We start from the raw sequence: 22414 nt of genomic DNA, 5'->3' as shown, positions 1-22414 counted from the left end.
ACAAATCATCCCAGAGTTCTCGCCTGAGGCACAAGTGACCAGGCTCAAATTACCCTACTTCAGACACATTATGCGAAGAAGGAGAAACCTCTGATGCTGGGAAAGGTGGAAAGAAAGAGAAGAAGAGGACAACTAGCAGCAAGGTGGATTGATTCAGTTACAGTAGCAATGAGTGCGCTGTTAGAAGACCTGAAAGGCTAGGTTAGGAACAGATCATCATGGAGAAAATTTATCTATGTGGTTGTTAAGAGTCAACAATGACTTGATGGCATGCAATCAATCAATCAATCATCATTAGGCAATCTTCAAATAATTTGAGTATTCTTGGATATACCTCCAATGTATCTTAAGTCCTGCATTTCTATTTATTCCTTAAAGTGAAATTCATATGTCCATCTTCAAAAAACACCACAGCCCCCTCCACCATTCCTAGTGTCAATGGGTTAGGAAAAAAAAACAATGTCTGAAACTTGGTCATGAATTATTACCCCCTTTATTTTCATTCTTCACTTTTAATCTTCCCTCACATACGATGCTTTTTTTTTTTTGGACAGGTGTGTGTACCATTCTGACTGATGAAGAATTTTTAGAAATTCAAAAATTGCACATCACTTTGAAAACCTTCTACTGATTAAATAACAATACTGAGCTGGATTTCAGTTTTGGTTTCCTTCACATTATCCATCACTGTTTTTGCTTTTTAGCTTGCTTCTTTAGTTTTAGCTTATAAAAAGCTTTGCTAAACCGTATTTTCTTTATTGTTGACATCTGAAATAGTAAAAGACTTACAGCTTCATGAAAATGATCACTGGTGGGAGGGGATAACTTAAAAGTAATAACTCAGACCATGGATCTGTTGCTGATGATGATGAAGATGATGATGATGATAATGGAATGCTGTCATCTGGTTGTAATCTGGGAGTAACACAAAAAATTGACCCTAGAAGCTGGATTTTTGTTCAGATCATGTTTAATTATGAATTCAATTAAAATCATGCTTAATTGCTAATTCAATTTTAAAAAGGAGGAGGGAACTAGCACTGATTTCTGGCATCTGCCCCCCACTTTATTTTCTTCAACAAGAAAGAAGGGGACAATAAAAACATATCCTACATTTTCCTTCCCCAAACAAACCTTACAGTCATCATCATTATAACATAGAGATCTATGGCTTATAGATTCCAATATATGCATTCTTTCACTTTGGGTTTTTTTTTTCTGAACAGAAGTTTGCTGTTATTACTCCAGCAAAATTTGGGCTGCATTGCTGTCTTTTCCAACCTATTTGGTTTCTAAAACAATGGAATTGTAAATAGCTATCTCTGACCACAATCATCGGGAAATTCTTTAGGAAAAGGGAGAAAGGGCTTGGGATCAGCTCCCCACTCAGCCACAACCTTTATGAGACTCCTATTTTTTAGAGCTACAAATAGGTAAATAAAGGTGGAGACCAAGCAAGCAGCTGGACCTCTGCATTTCATTAATCTATTTATTAAAATATAGATTAAAGAGGAAGATCTGCGTGAAGCCCCCTCCAGAGCCTTCCTGCCTGCCTGAATATTGACAGTCAGTTTGTTATAAGCCAAACACTCTGAGTTGGCTTCTGGTTCATAAAGTGAGAAGAAGGATGTCATGGGAGAAGATAAGATGCTCCAGATTAAACCCCACAGGCTGAATTTACATCTGGCCTTGCTCTGGACTTTTTAGTAGGAGCTATCCAAACAGTAGTGTCATAATCCAGAATGACTCTTGTGCAATACTAGTGAAGCAATTGTCTTTTGACTGCCCCATGTGACCTTCCTTGTCCTGAGACCAATCTCCAACTCCCTGTTGGATGTCATTTGCCCTTCCTGTGACCCTTCATAGAAATCGATTGGCAGTCTCAGTCCAATAGATGAGTGCAACCTATGAAGCAGTGGGGTTTGTTTGTTTGTTTGTTTGTTTGACAAACAAACGAGTTTGACTGCAACGGGTTGCAGTTTGTTTGACTGCAATGGGTTTTAAAGAAATGTACTAGTGGCCAGTCTTTCTCAGCCCTGTAACCAGTCTGAAGGCTCATGGGAGTGAGAGAGGCCAAGCAAATTGTGTTAAGGGAAGTTACATGTAAACCGTTTATAATTAAGATGATTTAAAATTTGGAGGGGGGACAGCAGAGAAAATTCAGGCTGCCTGGAATTAAGCCAGTTTTCTTTGGCCTGGATTTGAAGAGACACTGTGTTGTTCAGCATGGGCAGCCTTGACTTAACCACTGTTCCATCCTTTTACCCACTTGCAAATTGTAAATAAAACTGCTAGTTTCTCTCTTCTAAGTAAAAATCAATTGGTGGCCAAGATTAAACCCAGACTTCAATTTAACTGGGCAGTCACTCCTCAGAAGCAAGCCCACTGAGTCTAAGAGGCCTTGCTTTCAAGTAGGTGCACCGAGGACTGCACCTCACATACTGCACTTGAACAACATTTAGGAGGGAGATAAAAACAGCTGGCCTGCGTGGGGTATAGGAGTTGTCTGAAGCTGAAAATATCGCTGGATGAGCTCTTACGATCAATGGGAGGGAGGATTAATTTGAATGGGGTCAAGTATATTTACATTGCAGATTTAAACAGCTTTCCAGTCCAATACCTCAAACTTAAGGGACCTTGGAACTGATGCTCTTTGTAGCAGCTAATTATCTCTAACAAAGAATTTATGGCAGCCACTCCACAAGAGTATCTAGGGGTTCTTGGGGAAGCATTGATCATTAAATCACTTTCAAGCTGTTTAAAATTGGTTATGGAAGTGGACCAATTCTCTGAATGGGTGTTAAGTATCGAATGCCTTGGCCTCGGAGGTGAAGCCACACAGCACCATTCCGATTCACCTAGAAGCAAGTGTCCAGGTATTTACAGGGGCTCTGCTTACTGCTAGATTTAAGGTGTCGCGATCCTTCTGGATTTACCAAGGAGCTCTTAAATCTCTTTCATTTCAGTTTAGCACATCTGTCTCTTCCACTGAAAATTGCTGTTGTTTTAAAAAATGATTTGACTGCTTTTTTATTATTATTTATTCTCCTGTATGTTTAGGATGCAAGCAAGCGGGTGGGTGGGTAGGTGGTGGAATCTATTTGAAGCACTAATTCTTCAAATAGAAGAATTAGAAACACTTCTAAATAGTATGAGACTACTAGCAGCCATAGTTATTTTACTGACACAATCCTGAAGGCATCTTTGGCACCAGATACTCTGATTTCAACCAGGTGCTTTTTCCCATGTATGAAAGATGGTGCATCAATTTACACCTAATTTCAAGAGGATTTCAATGGCGCATGGCTAAATTTGGTCCAGATTTCCTTCAGTGGGTCTAGAATACCATGACCCCACATGACTTATTTACATGGCGTATCTATGCACAGTCCAAGGCTGCTTCTCCCCACCCCAGCCTCCCATGCTTTCATCCCATGTCAGTCTTTAGACTCATTGAGTCAAGGCAAGTTCACCTTTGCTTCTGATGCAAGGCTGTGATGCTGAAGAAGATGAGAAAGTAGGAGTGCATTGGAGGCCAGTTGTGTTAAATTCAATAGGACTTAACTCTGGAACTTGATTCCCTTTCTAGGATTTACTTCTACCAGGACTGTTTATTCCCAAAAAACCATTTAAGCAGTGGGATAATTCAGTGAAATACTAATTCTGCCTTTCTGCCTGAAGGCCATTCCTTAATTCTATGCCTATACCCTAGAATATGCAAATCTGCCATCAGTGAAATGCCCGTGTTACCACTTTTCAGGTTGGTAGAAGGGATGTGAATTCTAAGGCATGGGTATGGCAAAGAATGGGAAGAGTTCTTTCTCTTGGTTTACAGCTATTAGCTAAAATGATGGCTAGCAGTCAGAAGCTCACCCAAAGACCTGCAGGGCATCCGTTTTCACCAATGCTGCCCTTTCTAAGCAAAATCAAAGTGGGGCTAGTGTTGGTGGACCTGTTTGGCAGGACTTTTGGGAGAACTGACACCAGCTATCAGCAGCAAGTTGCCAGCTTAAAGGAGAAAAGCAAAAGCTAAGTCAAAAGGAGACCAAAGAGGAAGCAGGATTAAAGTGAGAACAAATCCACAGAAGTGATCCCTGTGTGCATTAGCAGCCACTGGGCAGTGGGAAGGACACTGGGTATCTCCAGCCAGACCTGATTCAGTTTCAAAGGTATCACAAAATTAGCAACCATTATTTTGTGCATCCAGGCATGCTGCATGTCAGAAGGAAGGCAAGGATTACAAGTGAAATCAAAATCAGAAAACTGAGAATGGCTTTTGAATAATCTAGGAGGAACATAGTCAAGCTGGTCCCTTAATAAGCTTCAGGCATGCAACTAGACCCAGAGAGAGGAATAGAATTTTTTTAGGAATGAGGAGAAGACTGTGAAAGGGGCAGGGGTGTATCCAGGAAGATTTCTTCCTTCAAGTAGCCTGCTCTGAAAAGGCACATCCTTTCTACTGGAGCCTATACACTGGGGCTCCTAAATAGTGGCCCATGGACATATTGGAAGAAAATTACTGGCTTCCTGGACTTTCTGCAGTTGGGCCCTCTTGTTCAATCTGCTCTCTCTCTCTCTCTCTCTCTCTCTTCCCAGGTGTATAAGAAATGCACTCCCCTCCCGCTCTTTAAGTTCTGCCCTGGATCTTATATCAACAGAGATCACAATGAAATCTCATTGATCAACTGATGTAGAAGAATAAAAAAGCCTAAAACAAAGCAAAATGACCAGCCTGTCTTTATAGCCCTACACACATGGGTGCACGTGGAGAGGAAGAGGCAGATAAACTTGAATCAGTCATAAAGGAGAGAAGAAAGCCCGTCCCTGGCCATAAGATCACAGCCCTGGCACTGTCCTTGATAAAGGCTAGTGTGGGGAGAGGGGCTGACCCTCTGCAGCCTCAGTCACCAGGCCCTTGCAACTGTTGGCTCCTTCTGTGGAACTTGACTCCAAAGAATTTCTTGTGGAAGACATGTTCCCCACATCTCCCAGGAACCTAAGCCAGACCACCCAGTGTCTCCAGGAGATCCTTTCAACACCTAACCTCCTGGCTGGAGAGGGGTTTTTCTACAAACTGTCATTCCTCTTGAAGTCCATAAGAGTCATTAAGAGGCTTAGAGGACTGCCCATTTCAGTCGCTGGACTGAAGGCTCACCCATGGGAGGATGACCCTGTGAGAAGCCCATTTGATTCTAGTGAAAGGTCCTTCTTTGATCTCCTTTAAAGAAGAATCCTTGTCCACTGACACCTATCAGACTTTTGGTTTGGAGGGTGTTTAGAGAGAAGTGAGACAAGTAGATCCACATATCATGGGGAAAAGGCAGCAAAGCATCTTAGGCACAAAGTTTATGGGAATTCTCTCTCTTGCTCTTTGCAAAAGACCATTATCATCCAATCATGCACCCCAACCCCAATATGCTAGGAAGGGGCATCACAGCTCTACCACCACAGACAGAACTTTTCCTCTTCTCCACTCAGCTGTCATTCATAAAATACATAAATTGAGTTACAATGTAGTTAATCTGGTTTTTCTACTTCCAAAGGGCTCTAAGTGATAGTAAGCTTCTGCAGAGGAATCAGCCCTATATGATCGGTTTATTTAGAATCAGAGTGGAAAGGAACATCCTTGGATGTTAATATTGCCACGTGGAGTGTTTAGAATTTTTATTTATTTAATTTATTTACTAGACTTATATCCCATCTTTATTTTGTACAAGTCAAGGTGGTATATGTAATGCTCCAGTCTTCTCTTTTCCCCATAACAACCTTGTGAGGTGGGCTGGGCTAGAGAAACTGGCTGGCCCAAAATCAGCTTTCATGCCTAAGGGACGACTACAACTCACTGTCTCCTGGTTTTTAGTCCTGCACTTTAACCACTATACCGAATTGGCTGTCTGCCACTGGTTAGAATCATGATCACAGCTAAGTAGCACAGATCTGTAGTCTTCCATAGATGCCATTCCCAAAGACCAAGGGTTATGGGATTTGTAGTGGAGCAGCAATCTGATCAGACCAACCAGCAAATCCAGTGGCTAAGATAATGGGAGCTGTGGTCCAAGAACATCTGAGGAATGACAGGTTGCCCACTACTTCTGACAGGCACAGCATGTATGACAAACAGGCACATCCCAGATGGACTGCAGTGATGAAGCCAAGGCAGATCTCTCTGCCAGCGCATCCCAAAATGCTGACACGAAACAGTACTCACAGGTTAGGGCCTTCCTTCATCACCCTCTGGAATTCAGTTGCACCTGAGCTCTGTTGAACACTCAATCACAGACCTGTCTAAATAACCTTTTACAAATGGATATTTCTATCCTATAGAGACATTGCCAATGTCGGTGCACATGTGTTAAACTGTTACTGAGCCACAATTCTATGAACCAATGGGGGGAGAGGGGGAAGGCATATATGTGTATACACAACTGTGCAGAGATATGCTGCCCATACAGATATACAAAATAATAATAATAATAATAATAATAATAATAATATAATAATAAAAACACCATACAGTGGTAAGGAGTGAAAGAACTACCTAATTTAAGACAAATTATATAATAATCATAATCTAACTCCATCTCCTGTAATTTGGGGAGACAACCATTGTAACATTAATAACAACAACAATAACTACAATATCTTAAGGGTATTTAAAAGTCCTTAACATTAGAGGTAGTGGTGTTTAATCCGTTATAGCAAAAAAGCAAGTCGAGTTTTGGGACATTTGAGGGACCCCCAGGCTTAGCCGGGGTCTTTCCTGAACCGAAGTCAAGGAACGGTACACCTTCTCGGGGAGGTGAAGTGCGATCAAGACATGCAACACAGACAACACACACACACACGGCTATTATTGGAGGGGTCGTTTTCATTTCTAACTTGCTTGCTAACCATCAGGAGCAGACGGACGCACACCCTATACCCACGCACCCACCCACACCTAGTAATGAGTATATCCTGCCAGGCACTTTAAGGCGGCGGCCAGTCCCAGCAAGCTCCTGCCGCGAAACGGGTCCTCCGAAGAGGCGCGGAAAGCTTTTCTTTTCTGGGTGTCGCTTTGGCGGGTCGGACGCGCCTAACAGAAGTCTCCAAGATTCTGGGGCCGAGCCGCCGAGCAAATTCAGCGGCCCAGCCGAAGCGCTTGGTGCTCAGCCCAGCACCGCCGACCTTCGTCGGTTTCCAAGCCGGGAAATTAGCCAGGGCGAATCGGCGCTTTTCCAAAGCCTCGAGAAGCCGAGGGCCACAGCAGCCCCGCTGGCTCGCTCTCTCTCCCCCACCCCGGTTGGGATCCGGGAGGCAGCCGGGGGGCTGTTCAGGGTGGGAGCGCTTGGCCGTGAGGCGGAGCAGACTCCCAGGGAAAGAGAGGGGCTCACGGCCAAGGAACCCGTCCGGAAGCTGAGGGCGGACAAAGTCACCAAGCCCCTTCGCCCGTTGAGGGTTGGCGGGTTCAACGTCTTCCAGGGACAGAGAGCGCGCGCGCGCACACACACCAGGCCCTAGCCAGGCCCGAAACCTTTGGGCGACCTATCTTCTGGAGAGCTTTCCGGGTGCCGATTCTTATTACTTACTTACTTACTTATTTTTATTTATTTTCCCCCGACCCAGGTTAGGAAAGAAGCCCCGAGCCCAGCCCGAAGGTTTCCAGAGAGAAGAGAATGGTTTCTATCTCCCTGCCTTTTGCGCCCCGGGAAAATAACCATTCTCCTCCTCGGCCCTGCAGTAGGTCTTTGAGCCCGAATGGGGCAAGTCTGGTGAGAGGGCTGGAGCGAAGAAGCCAAGCCGGGCGCCATCTTAATCCAGGGGCTTGCAAAGGGGCTTTTTCCCATTTAGAGCGACCTTCTGCGAGGTCCTTCTGAACCTGACGCCCGCTTCGCGTCCATCTTTCTCTCTCTCTCTCTCTCTCTCTCTCTCTCGGGGGAGGTGGGGGCAATTCAGAATGTCGCTCACTATAGGTAGTGGAAACAAACTCGCGCTTACTCAGTGGAGAGCAAAAGCGAGGTGAAAGCCACCTCCTCCAGTTCCAAAAACCGGCGAGGCCAACGATTGTATGGATGGTTCATATCACTATATTACAACCCAGGCGATCTACGATTAAATTAAACCTTACAATGAAGTGCACAGACACGGGCTGAGAGCAGGCCCCCTGAATTCGGTGTGCTTTTACTTCTGAGTAAACAGATGCAGGAGTGCACCGTCAACCTTTGCATTATCTGGTCACCAGTTCATACATGTATCAGGCTGAGATCTATAAGGCAGGGAGGGGCAAGAGGAAAGAGCGTTGCACGTTTAGGATGTATATCAAAGTGTGTATCAGTTTGCTAGACATTTTCTTTTTCTTTTTTCTTTTCCCCTTTAAAAAAAAAACATCTGTCGATTCTGCTTGAAATCTCAGGAACACAACCCAGCCCCCTTTAACGCCACCTGGTATTTAATTCTCTGACTGAATCCTTGGTCTTTAATGTGAACGTGGTAGCAATTATCAGGGCGTGCGTGTGAGCGTGTGAAACGTATTGAGTTCGATAGGCGACCTGTCTACAGCGACAGCTCTCCACTCGCACTGGAAGAAACGACTGTGGGTGGGGAGCGGTATCCAACCCTCGGTCTCCTCCTTTGGCTGGGCCGTGCCCCATACTTTGTGGGGAGCTCCAGAGGACGACCCTGCAGGGAGTTCGTTCTGTTTAGAAGCAAGTTGCATTGAGTTCCGAGGGGATGGATTTTCAGGGAAGAGTCTGTGGAATCGAAGCCTTCAAAACACTTCACGTTGCCTCTGTCTTACGGAGCAACCTTCTCCTGTGCTGGAATCGGAGCCTGGTGGGCTCTTGCTCTCCAACCGTCTCTTTCATGCCACTGATTGTCTCTACTCCTGGAGACCACCCCTGGCAGGCGCGAAACCTGCCGAGCCTTGCTCTCCGGCCTCAGGGCCTGAAACGCTCCCCTCCTTCAGCCTCTTCCTTCGCCCCAGGCAGCAGCCCCTGTCCTCGCCTGGCCCGCGGGCAAGACGCGGGGCGACTCTTGTCCCTCTTAAGCGGGAAAATCAGTTTCGAGAAAGGCTGGGGGGAAAACTAGACAGTGCCTAACACGCCCCCCCCCCCCAGCACAGAAGGTTCAGGTGACTAAATGGACGCTGTGACAGTTTGGAGGGCAGCTTTCCGATCGGTGCCTTTGAAAGATGCCCCTGGCCAGGCCGAGGAAATGTAGCAAAAGCCAAATGGCGCCTTAAAACGATACCTGGGCAGTCCCGCTGCTAGGGTATTTCTGCCTTTTTCACTGGTGCGCAGTGGTCGGTGGAGTGTCTTTCCTTGGGGTTTTCGGTTGGGAGTGGCCGATCTAGACATATCACAATAGGAGCATTTTGTTAGGAGGCGCGCAGTCATTTATTTTCAATAAATGCACGTATTTCACACCAAGGTCGCTCGTTTCTCTTACGCTTTCTGTGTGCGGCTAGAAGGATTCTGACTGCGGCTCTGCTGCTCCAAATCCTCCTCGTGTTCAAGGAGCCCCAAGTCAGAGAGCTGTGCACTGCACTTCTCGGATGGACAGAGCCTAATCTAACTCTGCCTAAGAACTGGACATCTGGGATAGTCTGAGATCAATCTTCTTTAGGATATCAATCTCAGGCATTCAAACAATGAACAATTTCTCCTTATACGGTCAACGTGAATCCCAAGGTGAGAGTTCTCTGGAGAGAAAGCTCCAAGGAAAGGGGGTCAATCACTCTTACTCTCAAGTAGGAATGAATAAACCTTGCAGCTTTAAGCCCACCGCATCCTCTTGAGGGGTATGTGGGATGTAGTCCACAGTATAGAGGTCAAGAGGAGAATATAGGATGCACCCCAAATTTGGCCACTAGGTGGTCTTGAATGCTACAAGGGGCTGTAAACCACACCCTTCCATATGCATCTACAAGAGAAAATCCAAACCAGATAAAGATTGAAAGTAGGGGGCCACCCTATCCTAATAGGTAACCTCCCAAATGGCCGCATTTTCCTGCCAAGTCAGTCTCCTTCATGCCAGATGAATCAGCTCTGACTTGTCCGGAGCAATATGGGCATGAGCAATATGTGCACCGCAAGCCTAGCTCTAGTTTACACAGGAGGAAAGTTTCTTCCCTGAAATCTGCATCTTGGAGCACCACAGAAGTGGTTTCTTCCAGGGAAATCAACTTGGTAATAAAAGGAGCGTGACCTTGGGATGGAGGAGGTTTTGACAGGTGCCTGGACTGCGAAAGGGGCTGTGAAAATCCCTCCCTCCATCTCTGCCTACCCACGTACCAACACATTAGAAATATTAGCAATATTTCGGACCGGAAGGAGGGTTACTGGTATCCCTCCCTCGCAGCAGACCCAAGCGTAACGTTCTGCTTCTAGACTTGTGAGCTTTTGCCCAACAATTGCATTAACCTGCTGCCCCAAAGAACAGTCGCTCCAAGAAGATGTCAAAAAGCAGCTTTCAAAGCAACCCTCCCTTTGTTCTGCTGTCCAAATTTGGGGTCGTGACCGAGCTCGGAGTGGAGCTGAGCTGAGCAAGTAAACAGGATTTTGCGGGGCTCCTTTAAATATTGCATACAGAGGTGCGCCGACAGCCAAGGTGATTGTGTGTTCGTGTGGGGGGTGGGGGGTGGGGGGTGGGGGGGTTGTTAAGAGGAAGCGAAGCGAAGACTCTGAAAAAAGACCCCTTAGCCGCCTGTATGACACGCGGGGGACGCTTGCAGGATGACAAGTCGGTTTATGCGGGTTCGGCGGAGGGTGGCGAAGGAATCGTGGTTTGTGGAGATGGTTTTATGGGCCAAGGTGGGAGAGTCAGATCTACCGTCCTGCAAGACTCCTCGGCCCTTTCTTATTTTGCAAGGCCTTGTATGGAAGGAAGCAGCGTCCCTTCTTCAAACGGGGACCGCTCTAGCTTTTCACGCACACGCACTCACAATACACAGTTCATACCCGCGCCCGAGTATGCTCATGTGCAGGGTTTTTCTTCATACTCTGGAAATCACTCTTAGAAAAACGTGCTTTCGATCATTAACAGCGCCCCAGGTCTGCAACTAACTTTTCAGAAGGACTGTTGATGTCCTCAGCGCCAGTCTTCCCCCCTCCCTCTCGCCACCACCAACCCAGGCCCGAAGTATTGGTGAAATCGGAAAGACCTTTGTGGCTCTGCTCTTTACTGCCTAAGCACGCTGCGATTTTCTGGGGAGCTGAGCGCTGTTTTAATGTTAGGCAGACGGGGAAAAGGCAGAGCGGGTCCCACCTCTAGGCCTGACCTAAAATAGATGGGTAAGAGATGATGGCATTTGGAACCAGGTGCAGGGGAAGGACCGCTGGAGTTAGGGAATCCTTGCCCAGATGGCGGAGGTGGTCCGCGCCAGCCTAGAAGGTAGGGAAAAAAGCCTGCAGGCTTAGGAACAGACCGGGAAAAGAAGAACAAAGAGAAAGGGGTGAGCTGTGCCTTGCCTGTAATTGAGGTAATTTTGGGGTGTTAATGGCCAGTGCAGGGGAAATCCCGTTTTTTTAATCTTCAGCTTCTGTAGCTCACGAGGCACTGAATCCAGCATTTTATCCACCGCTCTCTAACCCTCTTCCTAATCTACAACATCTCCCGGCGGCGGGGCTTGTCTCCAAGATCAATGATCGCCTGATGGCTGGTCTTGGTTGGGTCAAGAATTTTTCGCCAGCTTTTAAGCAACCGCGGTCAGCCCAGGGTCCTTCCGAAGGACTCTTAGCAACGACCGGCGTGCCTTTCAGAACCACCCCGCCACAGAGTGGAAGGCGATGTGCATCCGAAGTCCCTCGCGCAAAGCAAAAGACTTGCTCCAGCACCGCCCAGCTACGATCCAAAATCAGAATTCACCATCAAATGGGACGCAGGGGCTGACTCACTCCACCTGGCGCGTGGCTTCCACCGGCGACCAGTTAAGCATCTCTGGAGGCTTCTAAGCCAGAGCAAAGGGCGATGGTCTCCTTTCCTAGGAGGGAGAGGTGTTGGTTGTGTGCGGCAGGCAGCTCCAGGACAAACAATGGCCCCGCTTCAGCCTTCTTGGGAAACGCCGGCCGGCCAGCCAGGAAAAGATACAACTCTAGGAAGGGACAGAAGGACAGCTCTAAAACCAATGAGCGAGTGGGACTAACATTCGGGGAGAGGCGGGAATCTCAACTCAGCCCAGTCGACGGGGTAATAGCGCTTCTCAGCATCCCCCCATCTGACCATTAGGAGAAGACCAGAAGACCTTTGTGATGATGATGATCATTATTACTACTGTATTGCTGCTACTGCCAGGCTGCCACTGTTGGGTTCTCTATACGCACCTTCCCCAGTTTGGCATCCTGCACTTAGCTTACTGGTCAACAGTTCTCATCAGCTCCAGAAGACCCTGGTCAGTGACTATATCCTGGGGCTGGGGCGGGGGCGGGGGGGAGAGTTGCAGAACTCCAAATGTGGAAGGCAACTGTGTGTTAAGAGTAGACCAGCCCATTTGGGAAAGGTTCAGGACAGCCATTCCCATCCTGGTGCGCTGCAGCCATGGTGGGCTTCAGGTCTCATAATCCTCAGGAAGCCTAGCTTTGGGCTAGCCTAGCTGGGAGTTATAAAGATGTTGTCCAACATATAATTGGAAGGTCAGAGGCCAAAGAAGCAATTCTACAGACTGAAAGAAAGGATGGTATTTATGAATGCCACATTTCCCTCCAAATGTGGGCTAGAGAAAGACCATCCAAGTTCAGAGGCTTCTTGCCCTTCCCCTCTTCCAGGTTGCCTTGGTGCCATGTGGCAGGAGCAACAGAAGAAAATCTCACATTGTTCATAATTTACAGGCTTGTAACATTTATGAACAAGTGTCCAGTGTACACAGAGAGAGAAATTATTCCCTTTCTCTGGTAATCCTGGGACTTGGGGTCATCCAGTGAAGCGGTTGCATGACACACATGGTGGGTTATGATTACTTTATGGAGCTCAGTGAGGGTCACCAGTTTAGAGGACCATCGAAAGGGAGGAGCCAAATTGATGGAGATATTTAGCAAGAGCTATTGACCTATTGAACCTCCATGTTCAGACGTTGTCTATCTCGGAGTGAGGCATGCTTGGAATGGAAACAAAACAACATACTTCATCCCCACCCATCACTTTCATATTAGCCAGGAGTATCTGCTTGGCTTGCGAATTGTAGGTGCCTTTGTCTGAGATAGATTTGGGTTAGATGTCTGAGCAAGGACCATGTCAGTGGACTTGATCCTTTCAAGATGAAGAGTTTCGTTGTGCCCCAATCCAAGAATATCTCTTCTAGGACCGAGGATTGGGTGTAATGCACACTATTGCAGTCTAGAAATAGTTTCTCCTTGGCCTTTCTGGGAGCTAAATCGCAAGTCTCTTTATCCCGGGTCATTTAAAAAAAAGGGAAAGGTTATTACTGAGCAAGTATGGGTTTTGACCGTCAAACAGCGACTGTTCCTTTTCTCCTTTTACTTTTTGGCGTATTAATCCCCCTCCTGTAGTAAATAATCAAGAAGGGGGAAACTGAACCTGTCATTGTAAATAACAATAATAATAATAATAATAATAATAATAATAATAATACTCTCTGTGTGTATGTACACACCCACTCCCATACGCTACAGAAATAGGTAGGTATCTAGGTATGTATGAATGCAGGTAAAACCAGATACATGGGCTTATAAAAGGAAATGTTTCCCTCCGATTTGGTTACAGCTGCATTTGGTCTCCTAATATTGCCACCGTTCTTTCTTTACAGAACAGAGGCTGAAGGTAGTTTTCCATCCAAAAAGTAATCTGTATCAACTGAAGTGCTTGTGTGCCGATTTTTTTCCATACACACACACACACACACAGAGAGAGAGAGAGAGAGAGAGAGAGAAGACACAAAACGAGGGCAACAATTTTGCCAGAAATCATTAATGCCATCAACATAAAAGCTATTGGCTGTTTGCTAGGAAATACTACTCTTTCAGTAAAGTCCCAAAATGTTTGGTTTGGTACCTTGCCCATCAAAATAAATCAAGGCGACAGATTAGGAAGTACATAAAACTATATCTCTAGATAATGATATACGAGACCACAATAAATATAAGTTACATGTTGAAGCTGCTGGCAGTTATGGTTGGAAACCCGTAACTCATTCATTTAACCCTGGCGGAATGTTTGTCTTTTAATTACAATTAAACAGCGCACTTGAACATTTTTTCCTCCCTCCACCCCCGAACTGCAGGAGGAGAAAGAAGCGAGAGGGGGAAGGGAGAGGCGACTGGCAAGGAAGGGTCTAGAGCGGGCGGCGGCGGGGCGGGGGTGAACCAAACTCCTGGGACATTCTTTGCCTAAGAAGTTAAGCTGCGGCGTGGAGTTGGGGTGGGATGACAAAAAACGGGGGTAGGTGTCTTACTTTTTTTTTCCCCTCTCAAAAACAAAAGCTTGTCAAAGTACTGGCAAACCAGGCAAGCCCCCTTCAGCTTTTTAGCCGCTCCTTTTGAAAAAGTTCTCTTCCCAAACAGCATCTGAAGGGGATAGGATTCGGAGAACCCAAGAAATCCCGACGTTTCTTTCTCGTCAGGAAGTTTCTTTGAGTCCTTTTGATCGCCTCCCAGGAAAGAAGAGGGCTCTCCCAGCGCCTGCCGGCTTTCCGGCGGTGGGGTTCCCCATGTGGGCTTCTCCCCCAAGCCTCTGTGTCCTAGGGAGACCTTACAAAGGAAATGAAGGGAGCTGACCTGGAAAGGTTTGACACACAACCTGGGCACCCAGAGGCTGGCAAACAAGTCACTGAGTTTCAGACGTTCTTGAAACCGCCCAGGATGTTTCTAGCGGGTTCCTGCCTTTTAACTCAGAAAAGGGAAAGGAAATGGGGAAACCGCGCTGAACAACCCAGTCTACCCACCAGGAGACAGGGAGGAGAGCCTTGGGTGCCGCACCCACGGGCGCCCAGGCAGGGAGACCGAAGCTTTCGGATCCAGGGCAGAGCCACCCCGCCACGGTAGGAAGAAGACCTCGCCAACCCAACGGAGCTGGAGCCCCAGAGGCACGGGCGTCAAGGGAACCGCTGGCCCCTGAGCTGCCCAGAGCTCCCTCATTTACAGCGGACGGTCAGAGGCTTCCAGTCCGGATTGTTCAGGAAGGTCTCCTTCCCGCCTGGCCTCGATCTGCCAAAGGGGAGCCTAGACCAGCCTAGAAGACGCGGCTTCCCTGTGCTGGTTGCCTTCTTCCAAAGGAGGGAGCTGCCTCTGCCTGCGGGCAGCAGAAACCCCAACGCGTCTTGGCGCACCTTACCAATATAACCGATTTCTCCGCCTTGCCTCTTGGCGTTAAAAGATATTTTCTCTTTCTCTTTCTTTTCTTTTTTCTCTTTTCAGGAAAAGGGAAGTATGAATGACGAAGCTGCTTATTTTGTTAAGTTCCAAAAATGCAAGCGACTTACTTGGCGTTGGAAACTTCGTTCTTGCATTGAATAACCCGCTAAGAAACCTTCCAAGTTATGGGAAGGCGGGAAACGAAGCAGCCAGTCTTAGGAGCAAGGCTTGGCCGAGACTTCACCCTGCCTTCTTTTCTCTGGAGTTATTTTGGTGACAGCACCAGGCGATAACACGCACTGAATCTGCCCGAGCCCAACTCTCCCTGCTTGCCTCCCCTCCCCGCGCGCCTCCCCACCCACCCGGCTCTATTACGTGGAAAATTTCTTTACAAAGAGCCGAAACAGGGGCGATGCCTTTAAGTTTGTGTAAGGCGCACAGAAGGTACACGTTGAGAGACTTCGCTCGGGTCACTGGGGGCTCGGAGGTCAGCCTGAAGGGCTAGAATAAAACTGCTGGCCTAGAAAAGTTGTCCTCTGAATGAACCCACTTTTTCCCCCCTTTTCTCCGAACTTCAATAAAGTACCTTTCAGGCTCTCAACATGGAGGCGTCAAAAAGCTGAGAAAGAGAGAGAAGAGGGAGGTGGGAAAGATGATGGGACAGAGGTTTGCATCTCATAACATCCTCTTCTTTTTCTTTCTCCCCCCCCCCTTCCCCGCAGGCCTGTTTGCCTTTAATCTTAATCTCTGTTTCTGGAAAAATTGTGTCATGGCCAAGTCTAAAGGCTAAATTAGATGATCAACAATATTTTTTTTAAAAAAGAATCACATGATGGGAGCATAGATTACAGAATATAAACACTGAAGTGAACTTCAGGAAGAAAATAAATAAAATAGTGTGTACATGCAGGGGGCCTGGGGGAGGGGATAGAGCGCTGTAAAAATTATTTAGCCATATATTTAAATAAGAGGTTAACTGAAAGGTAAAAAAAAATTGAATATGCAGACTATAGAGTTGCAAATGTGATTGATGACCCCCCCCCTTTTTTTTCCCCTGGCTTCCTAGGCAGACACACAGAGAATGCCCCCAATACAAAGTCCCAGCACATTCAGAGACCGATTCTCTCACAGATACTCCTGGTTACAATTTATCAAAGTGTTATGTGTGTGTGTGTGTGAGAAAGAGGGATGTTAAAACCAACCAACCAACCAACCAAAACCTAGTGCAATAGAGGAACAACGTACATATAGTCAGAACCCTTATTACAGTAGTCTAAGTGTGGAATATCAGTGGGGTGTGTGTAGGAGTGTCAGTTTTTGCAAATTATGGCCATTCCATTTTTAGCACCAGAAACTATTTAGAACTTTGGACCTTTTAATACTGCATTCTTTTTATCTTTTATTTCACAGAGGGCATGTGTGAGATGTATGCATTTGTGTTTGTAAACCCTTTTGGAAAAACTGATTGTGCTTGTCTTCTCACAGCAATAGACCAAAAAGAATATGTTTGAATAAATTATTCTTTTTTAACTGGGAAGCTGATAAACACACACACTTCATCTGTTAAATATGTAGCTGAGGCCTTATGCATGCTTAGTAAGAAGCAAATCTCGCTGTGTTCAGTGGCGCTTCTTCAAAAGTTAGTCTGCACAAGACTGCAGTCTGAACGACCATATATTTTCCCCTCCTGATCTGATAAAATAAGGTGGACAAGCAGGCCTGGTAGTGTCACAAGGAAATTTTAATTTATAATTCCCATACACTTGAGCACTTAAGTCTGTATTCCTGACTGGGAATTGTGAAAATAATGTCACGGGTTTTTGCCTGGCTGCTGTCAATCATACATCAGATGGAGTGAACAACTAACAGGCTGAACTGTCATCCTGTTCAGCTGGACCTCATGTTTCTTTGTTAAGTGGTTTGGAAATGAATCTACTGCTAGGTTTAATTCTGTCCCATTTAAAAGCCACAAAAATTCTACATTAACCTGAATGGAATGGCTGAATAATCTGAATCTGCCTGTCAGTCCCTTCTTGGGTATTCCATAAGCCATGGGTGCTAAACCGTTTTTTTTAATGATCAGGAGAAGATATATAGCAACATATCCTTTAAAAAACCTCTTCTTCAAACCCTTTTCCACTTTGCCCTAATCCTTCAAACTCCCACTTCATCTGAAATGTATATATTGTTGTCTGATTGACTATTACTGCTATAGATCAACCCACAATTTTATATACACAGTTTAAAGACAACAGTAATATATACAAACCAATTGATTCTCCAGCTCTTGCAACATAACTAGTTCCTGCTTTTGGGTTGTTAAAAGATGTACCCAATACAAGTAAAGGTCATGGAACTACCATCTAAAAGAAGAGTTGAAAAGCATAATTTGATCACCTAGTTAGTTTTCCATTTTCAGGCCCTGCTGATCAGTAGGGTAATCAGTGTATTTAAAAAGGCACTTGCTAAAGTATCTATCCATCCATCCATCCATCCATCCACAATCACAGTAGAAATAATCCTTGTGCAAACACATCTGTGCTACATTTTTCCCAACCACCCTTTCTGCTTCCCCTCGGGAAGTAAACATCTCCAGATTCTCTACAGTACGATTCTCTCTCTAGTATCTACAATATAATTGTCTTAGAAACTTATTTAAAGTACAGTAACAGGGGTATATTTCCACTAAAGTTATTTACAGACAATGAAAGAAAGCAATAAACTTGATAATGTTAATAAGTAAAGAGAAAGAGGCTCACGTACAGATAAAACATAAAAAGGTACATTTTCCAGAAACAGTCGGTAATACACATCCTGAATCAGCTGAATCTATTTCTAATCAAACACATATGTATGCCTCCAGGGCAAAGATTGCCTGGCAGAATGTGAGTTCAAAGACAGTGCCCATCTTGTGATGTCACAGGGTAGAAAGGGTGCAAGTCACAATTCCTAAAATCAATGGCAGATTGACAATTAGCTTCCACGACACTATGAGACTTTCAGTAAAAACTACCTGACTATGGAAAGTTCTTTAAACTTAGCTGAGAAACCACCATTACTCAGGCAATTCCGGTCATGCCTATTCTCCCAGCATTTTCTTCTTTAGGAGGAGGAAAGGAAGCAAAATAACTCACCAAATATCCCAGAGTCAGTCTGTATCACACTCACTGTTTTGTTTTGTTTTGTTTTGTTTTATTGAACAAGGGGACTTTCACATATACACTAAAACTCATTTATTGCAGGTTTACAATGATCATGTAAAATTAGTCCAAAAACACAAGAACCACCACGGAAAAGCCAAACCAAAAAATAAAAACCAACCTACCCACTGATTTCTCCCTTCAACTTGCTGCCCTTCTTGCTCTCCTTATCTTTTGCTGCTCACTGTTGAACTAACTAGCTCGTGTGCTATCCCCCACTTTTTTTTTTGTAAAAAAAATCTTTCTCCACATTTATACAAGGAGGAGGGGGAGGGAAGCCTTCAATGGTCCTTTTTTTTTTGTTCTCCATGTGTAAACTCAGAGAGCAAAATAATTACATTCTTTCCTTGCCTGTATAATTATTAGCATATGCCCCGAATTTTCATCTAAAACAGAACACTTAGGTCCCCACCCCAACACGCAGGCTTACATCTGACATACATACACACATACATCCACCCACATGCAGACACATCCGCATACACAGCCCATCCGTCCATTCTTCCTTTCCTTTTTAAAAAATAAATAAAACCCTGAAAATGGCGATTAAAAAACCCCCCAACAGGTATGCCACCTGGCCTCTCATGCTAATAATATATGCACCTAAAGCTTGAGATCTCCAGCAGACCCCATCCTTTTGTGTATGTGTATGTATGTTTCCTCTCTCCCTCTCTCTCTCTCTCTCTCTCTCTCCTTAATATATCTACACGCACGGGAAAACTACGAGAAAAAAAAGAACCAAAATATATAGATATATATTAGATTCTATAAATAATCAGAGTCAATTTGCATGGGGCGTTTTTTGTTGGTTGGTTGGTTTATAACCTTGTAATATCCTCTGCTCGTGGCTCCTGAGCTGAGCTTTGCGAATGCTCTTCGCCAGCCACCGCGCTGGAAGAAGCAGGCAGGGAGCCGGCCGAGGAATTGGCCGGAGCCGCGGATCTCACTTTGGTATTGGGCAGCCTGTGGTCTTTTTTCCATTTCATCCGCCGGTTCTGAAACCAGATCTTGATCTGCCTCTCCGAGAGACACAAGGAGTGGGCGATCTCGATGCGCCTCCGCCTCGTCAGGTATCTGTTATAGTGGAACTCTTTTTCTAATTCCAAGACCTGCTGACGGGTGTAGGCAGTCCGGGACCGCTTGGGCTCGCCTCCATTGTAATTGGGGTTCACTGGAGAAAACAAACAAACAAGCCAAACCAAACCAAAGATTCGCATGGATGCAAGGAAGGGGGGAGGAGAGCCGGCGAGATCTCCGGTGGCTCAGGGCGCCGAAAGAGAGAGAGAGGGAGAGCGAGATCGAAAGAGAGGGAGAAGGCGGGGGGGGGGGAGCCATCCGCCTACTGGGTTATAAAGAACCCAAGACTTTTTGCTCCTAAGAAGAAGGGGTTTCCTTGGCTTGGAAAGAGCCTGAATTATTTATGCACCCCTCTCCAAGCCTTTGGAGTTTCACACATACATAACAGAGCGAACCACATGGCTGGGGCTGCCCAGACTAGCTCGGCTATAAAATTTATGGTGGGTGTAATTACCCGCTCGGAGTCGTAAATCCAGCTCAATTGTGCTAACCCAAAGACTCTCGTCGAAGGCAAAGGAGGAGACGGGGGAAAAGGGGAGAGAGGGAGGGAGAGAGAGGGAGCCTGAGAGCTTGGTGGGAAGGGGGGGACGCGCGCGCACACACACACACACACACACACGCACACATCCGAGAGAAAAGGAGCCGAGGAGGAAAAGTTGCCTACCAGTACTGACGTGGATTTTTTTCATCCATGGGTAGACTATGGGCTGCTTAGAGGCCGCGCTGCTGGGATGCTCGGGGTTTTGCTGGTTGCAAGCTGGAGGGGCTGGGGGTGGAGAGGTAGCCGCGCCGGAGAGAGCCGTTTGGTCACAGAGCTGCGGCGCTTTCTCGGGGAGATGGTGGCCTCCGGGCGGCTGTCCATGGCCCCGTGGATGCGCGGAGGGGTTGCCGGGACCTTGGAGGCTGGCACAGCTGTACTGGCGCTCGGGGTAGCTGGGTCGCTGTGGAGGAGGAGGAGGAGGAGGTGGAGGTGGAGGGTACAATTCCTGGTGATGATGCTGGAAACTGGACTCCCTAGTCCGGCTGTAGTATTCCGGACTGTGGTCTGGGATGTAATTATTTTGCGAATATTCTTCGCATGGAGGAAATTTCGGATCGATGTAGTTAGAGTCCATCAAATACGAGCTCATGATCATTAATTTCTGGAGTGGAAAATAATTTTTCTCGCTTTGTCGTTTTTCTGCTCCATAAAACCCTCCTACTAGCTGGCGACCCCGTAAAGTTAGTTTCACCACGTGATTCGTTGCGCCAATCACGCCGGCCGCGCTAGTCCCCGGATAAGGAACCAAAAGCTTATTCAAAGTGTATCCAATTTGTGTGCGCGCGCGCTAGTGTGTGTGTGTATGTGAGCGTGTGCCTGTGATCTTGGTGTTCGGTCAGGGGTCCCCCCAACTCCGAGCCAAAGAAGGGAGTTGGGGGGAAGGGGACAATGCAGGCAACCAGAAATGGTTCTTTCCTTTTCCTTTTTTTTTTTTTAAAGGACCACATCAAGGACAGGAAGATAATAGAAATCAACCCAATCATTTGGCAGAGAGATGGGAATGTAGGAGAAGCTTCTTCGCATTAGGCTTTCCCCGCCCCCGCCCTAGCGCCCCCGCCTCTTTCAGGTACCCAGCAAGCCCTTTCTTGTACGCAACCAAGAACGAAGTGAACCTCGCTTAGGAGAGACACCCAAGATCTTTTTGCACTGCGGAGAGGGGAAGCGCGCCCAACATTGCATTGCTTGTTTCACCTTAAAGAACAGCTGGGGGGGAGGGGAGTTGCCTCCGCCTCCCTCCCCTCTTCCCCAGAATCCATTTAGGATAATTGTCTGCAGAGGTGCCCTCTCCCCCCACCACAGACCCACAAGCCCCTTTCACTATGCACAGACCGAAAACTAGGAAGAAGTTCAAGATCTGTCTTCCAAGGATTTGTGGGCAGGAGCGAGGGGAAAAGACAAAGAAGTCAGCTTACCTGCGAGGGTGGAGGGGGGGGGAGAGCAGCAGGGGCATATGCAAATCACCTTTGCGTCATTTGGAGTGTTCTAGGAATGCTCATCAACCTTTGCTTAAGGGCGATCTGAAGAGTTACAAGAAGGACGGGTGGCTGGAAACTAAAGCAGAGGAAGTTCTGGAAAGGCTTCGGGCAGGTCCATCACCCTTCCAAGGGGAGGGGAGGGGAGGGGAGGGGGGGATGAGAAGGTGGTGGTAAGGAGAAACACACAGATAGGGGCTCTGTTCATTCCACCGGGCTTCATGAAATCAAAGGTCCTGGTTTTTTATGATTATGGAAAAGCACACACTACACCCATCTGGTCTGAATGTAAGACAGAAGGATGAGATATAATACTCCATTCCCATACAAGAGCTGGGCATGAGCCCCTACCCCCAGCCCCACCAGAAGTAACGCTAAAGTATAGGGCCTTAATTCAAAACATCTGGTTTCCTTATGGAGGTAGGGGTGGACAGAATATATACCCAGATGCCAATATAAACAGACCCCTGGGTAGGCTAAAGAAGTTGAAGTGAAGCAAACATTTTAAAGTGTTCATTTATTGCAGTTAAGGGCTTTATCTATAGCCTACATGAAGGAGAAGGGGGCAACGAGAGTCGGATTAATCCCTTGTATTGCTTGATAACAATTATAGTTGAAAATCATAGCTTGCAGGGCATTGCAATATTTTACTTGATAACAATAAAAGTGACACATAAAGTTAACTGTTTATGTTTTATTTATTAGACTAAATGTGCCAGCGGTGTCGGAGGCTCTGGGCTGGTTGTAGCAGTTTTTATGGGGCTGTAAAACGCCATAAATCAGTCACTTGAAATGGTTAGGTCTCTCTCTCTCTCTTCCTTTTCCTCTCATGCATGTTCTCTC

At 46.3% G+C, this 22414-nt stretch overlaps 2 protein-coding genes across 4 annotated transcripts in view; both read right to left on the bottom strand.

The window, feature by feature from the left end:
• The window catches only part of HOXC5 (homeobox C5), a 67300-nt gene that overhangs the window by 20662 nt on the left and 24224 nt on the right, over positions 1–22414 (bottom strand). The gene's annotated exons all lie outside the window — the stretch shown is intronic.
• On the bottom strand, positions 18450–20843 carry HOXC4 (homeobox C4). Its single transcript, XM_063293847.1, has 2 exons — positions 20223–20843; positions 18450–19652 (listed from the first exon to the last, which is right to left on the bottom strand). The coding sequence occupies exons 1-2, from the start codon at positions 20692–20694 to the stop codon at positions 19300–19302; spliced, it is 825 nt and encodes a 274-aa protein (XP_063149917.1). The 5' UTR covers positions 20695–20843; the 3' UTR covers positions 18450–19299.

This window comes from Candoia aspera, chromosome 2, assembly GCF_035149785.1.
Source record: "Candoia aspera isolate rCanAsp1 chromosome 2, rCanAsp1.hap2, whole genome shotgun sequence".
Lineage (NCBI taxonomy): Eukaryota > Metazoa > Chordata > Lepidosauria > Squamata > Boidae > Candoia > Candoia aspera.
Note: the sequence above shows the minus strand (reverse complement) of the source record. Positions and strands in the feature narration are given on the sequence as shown.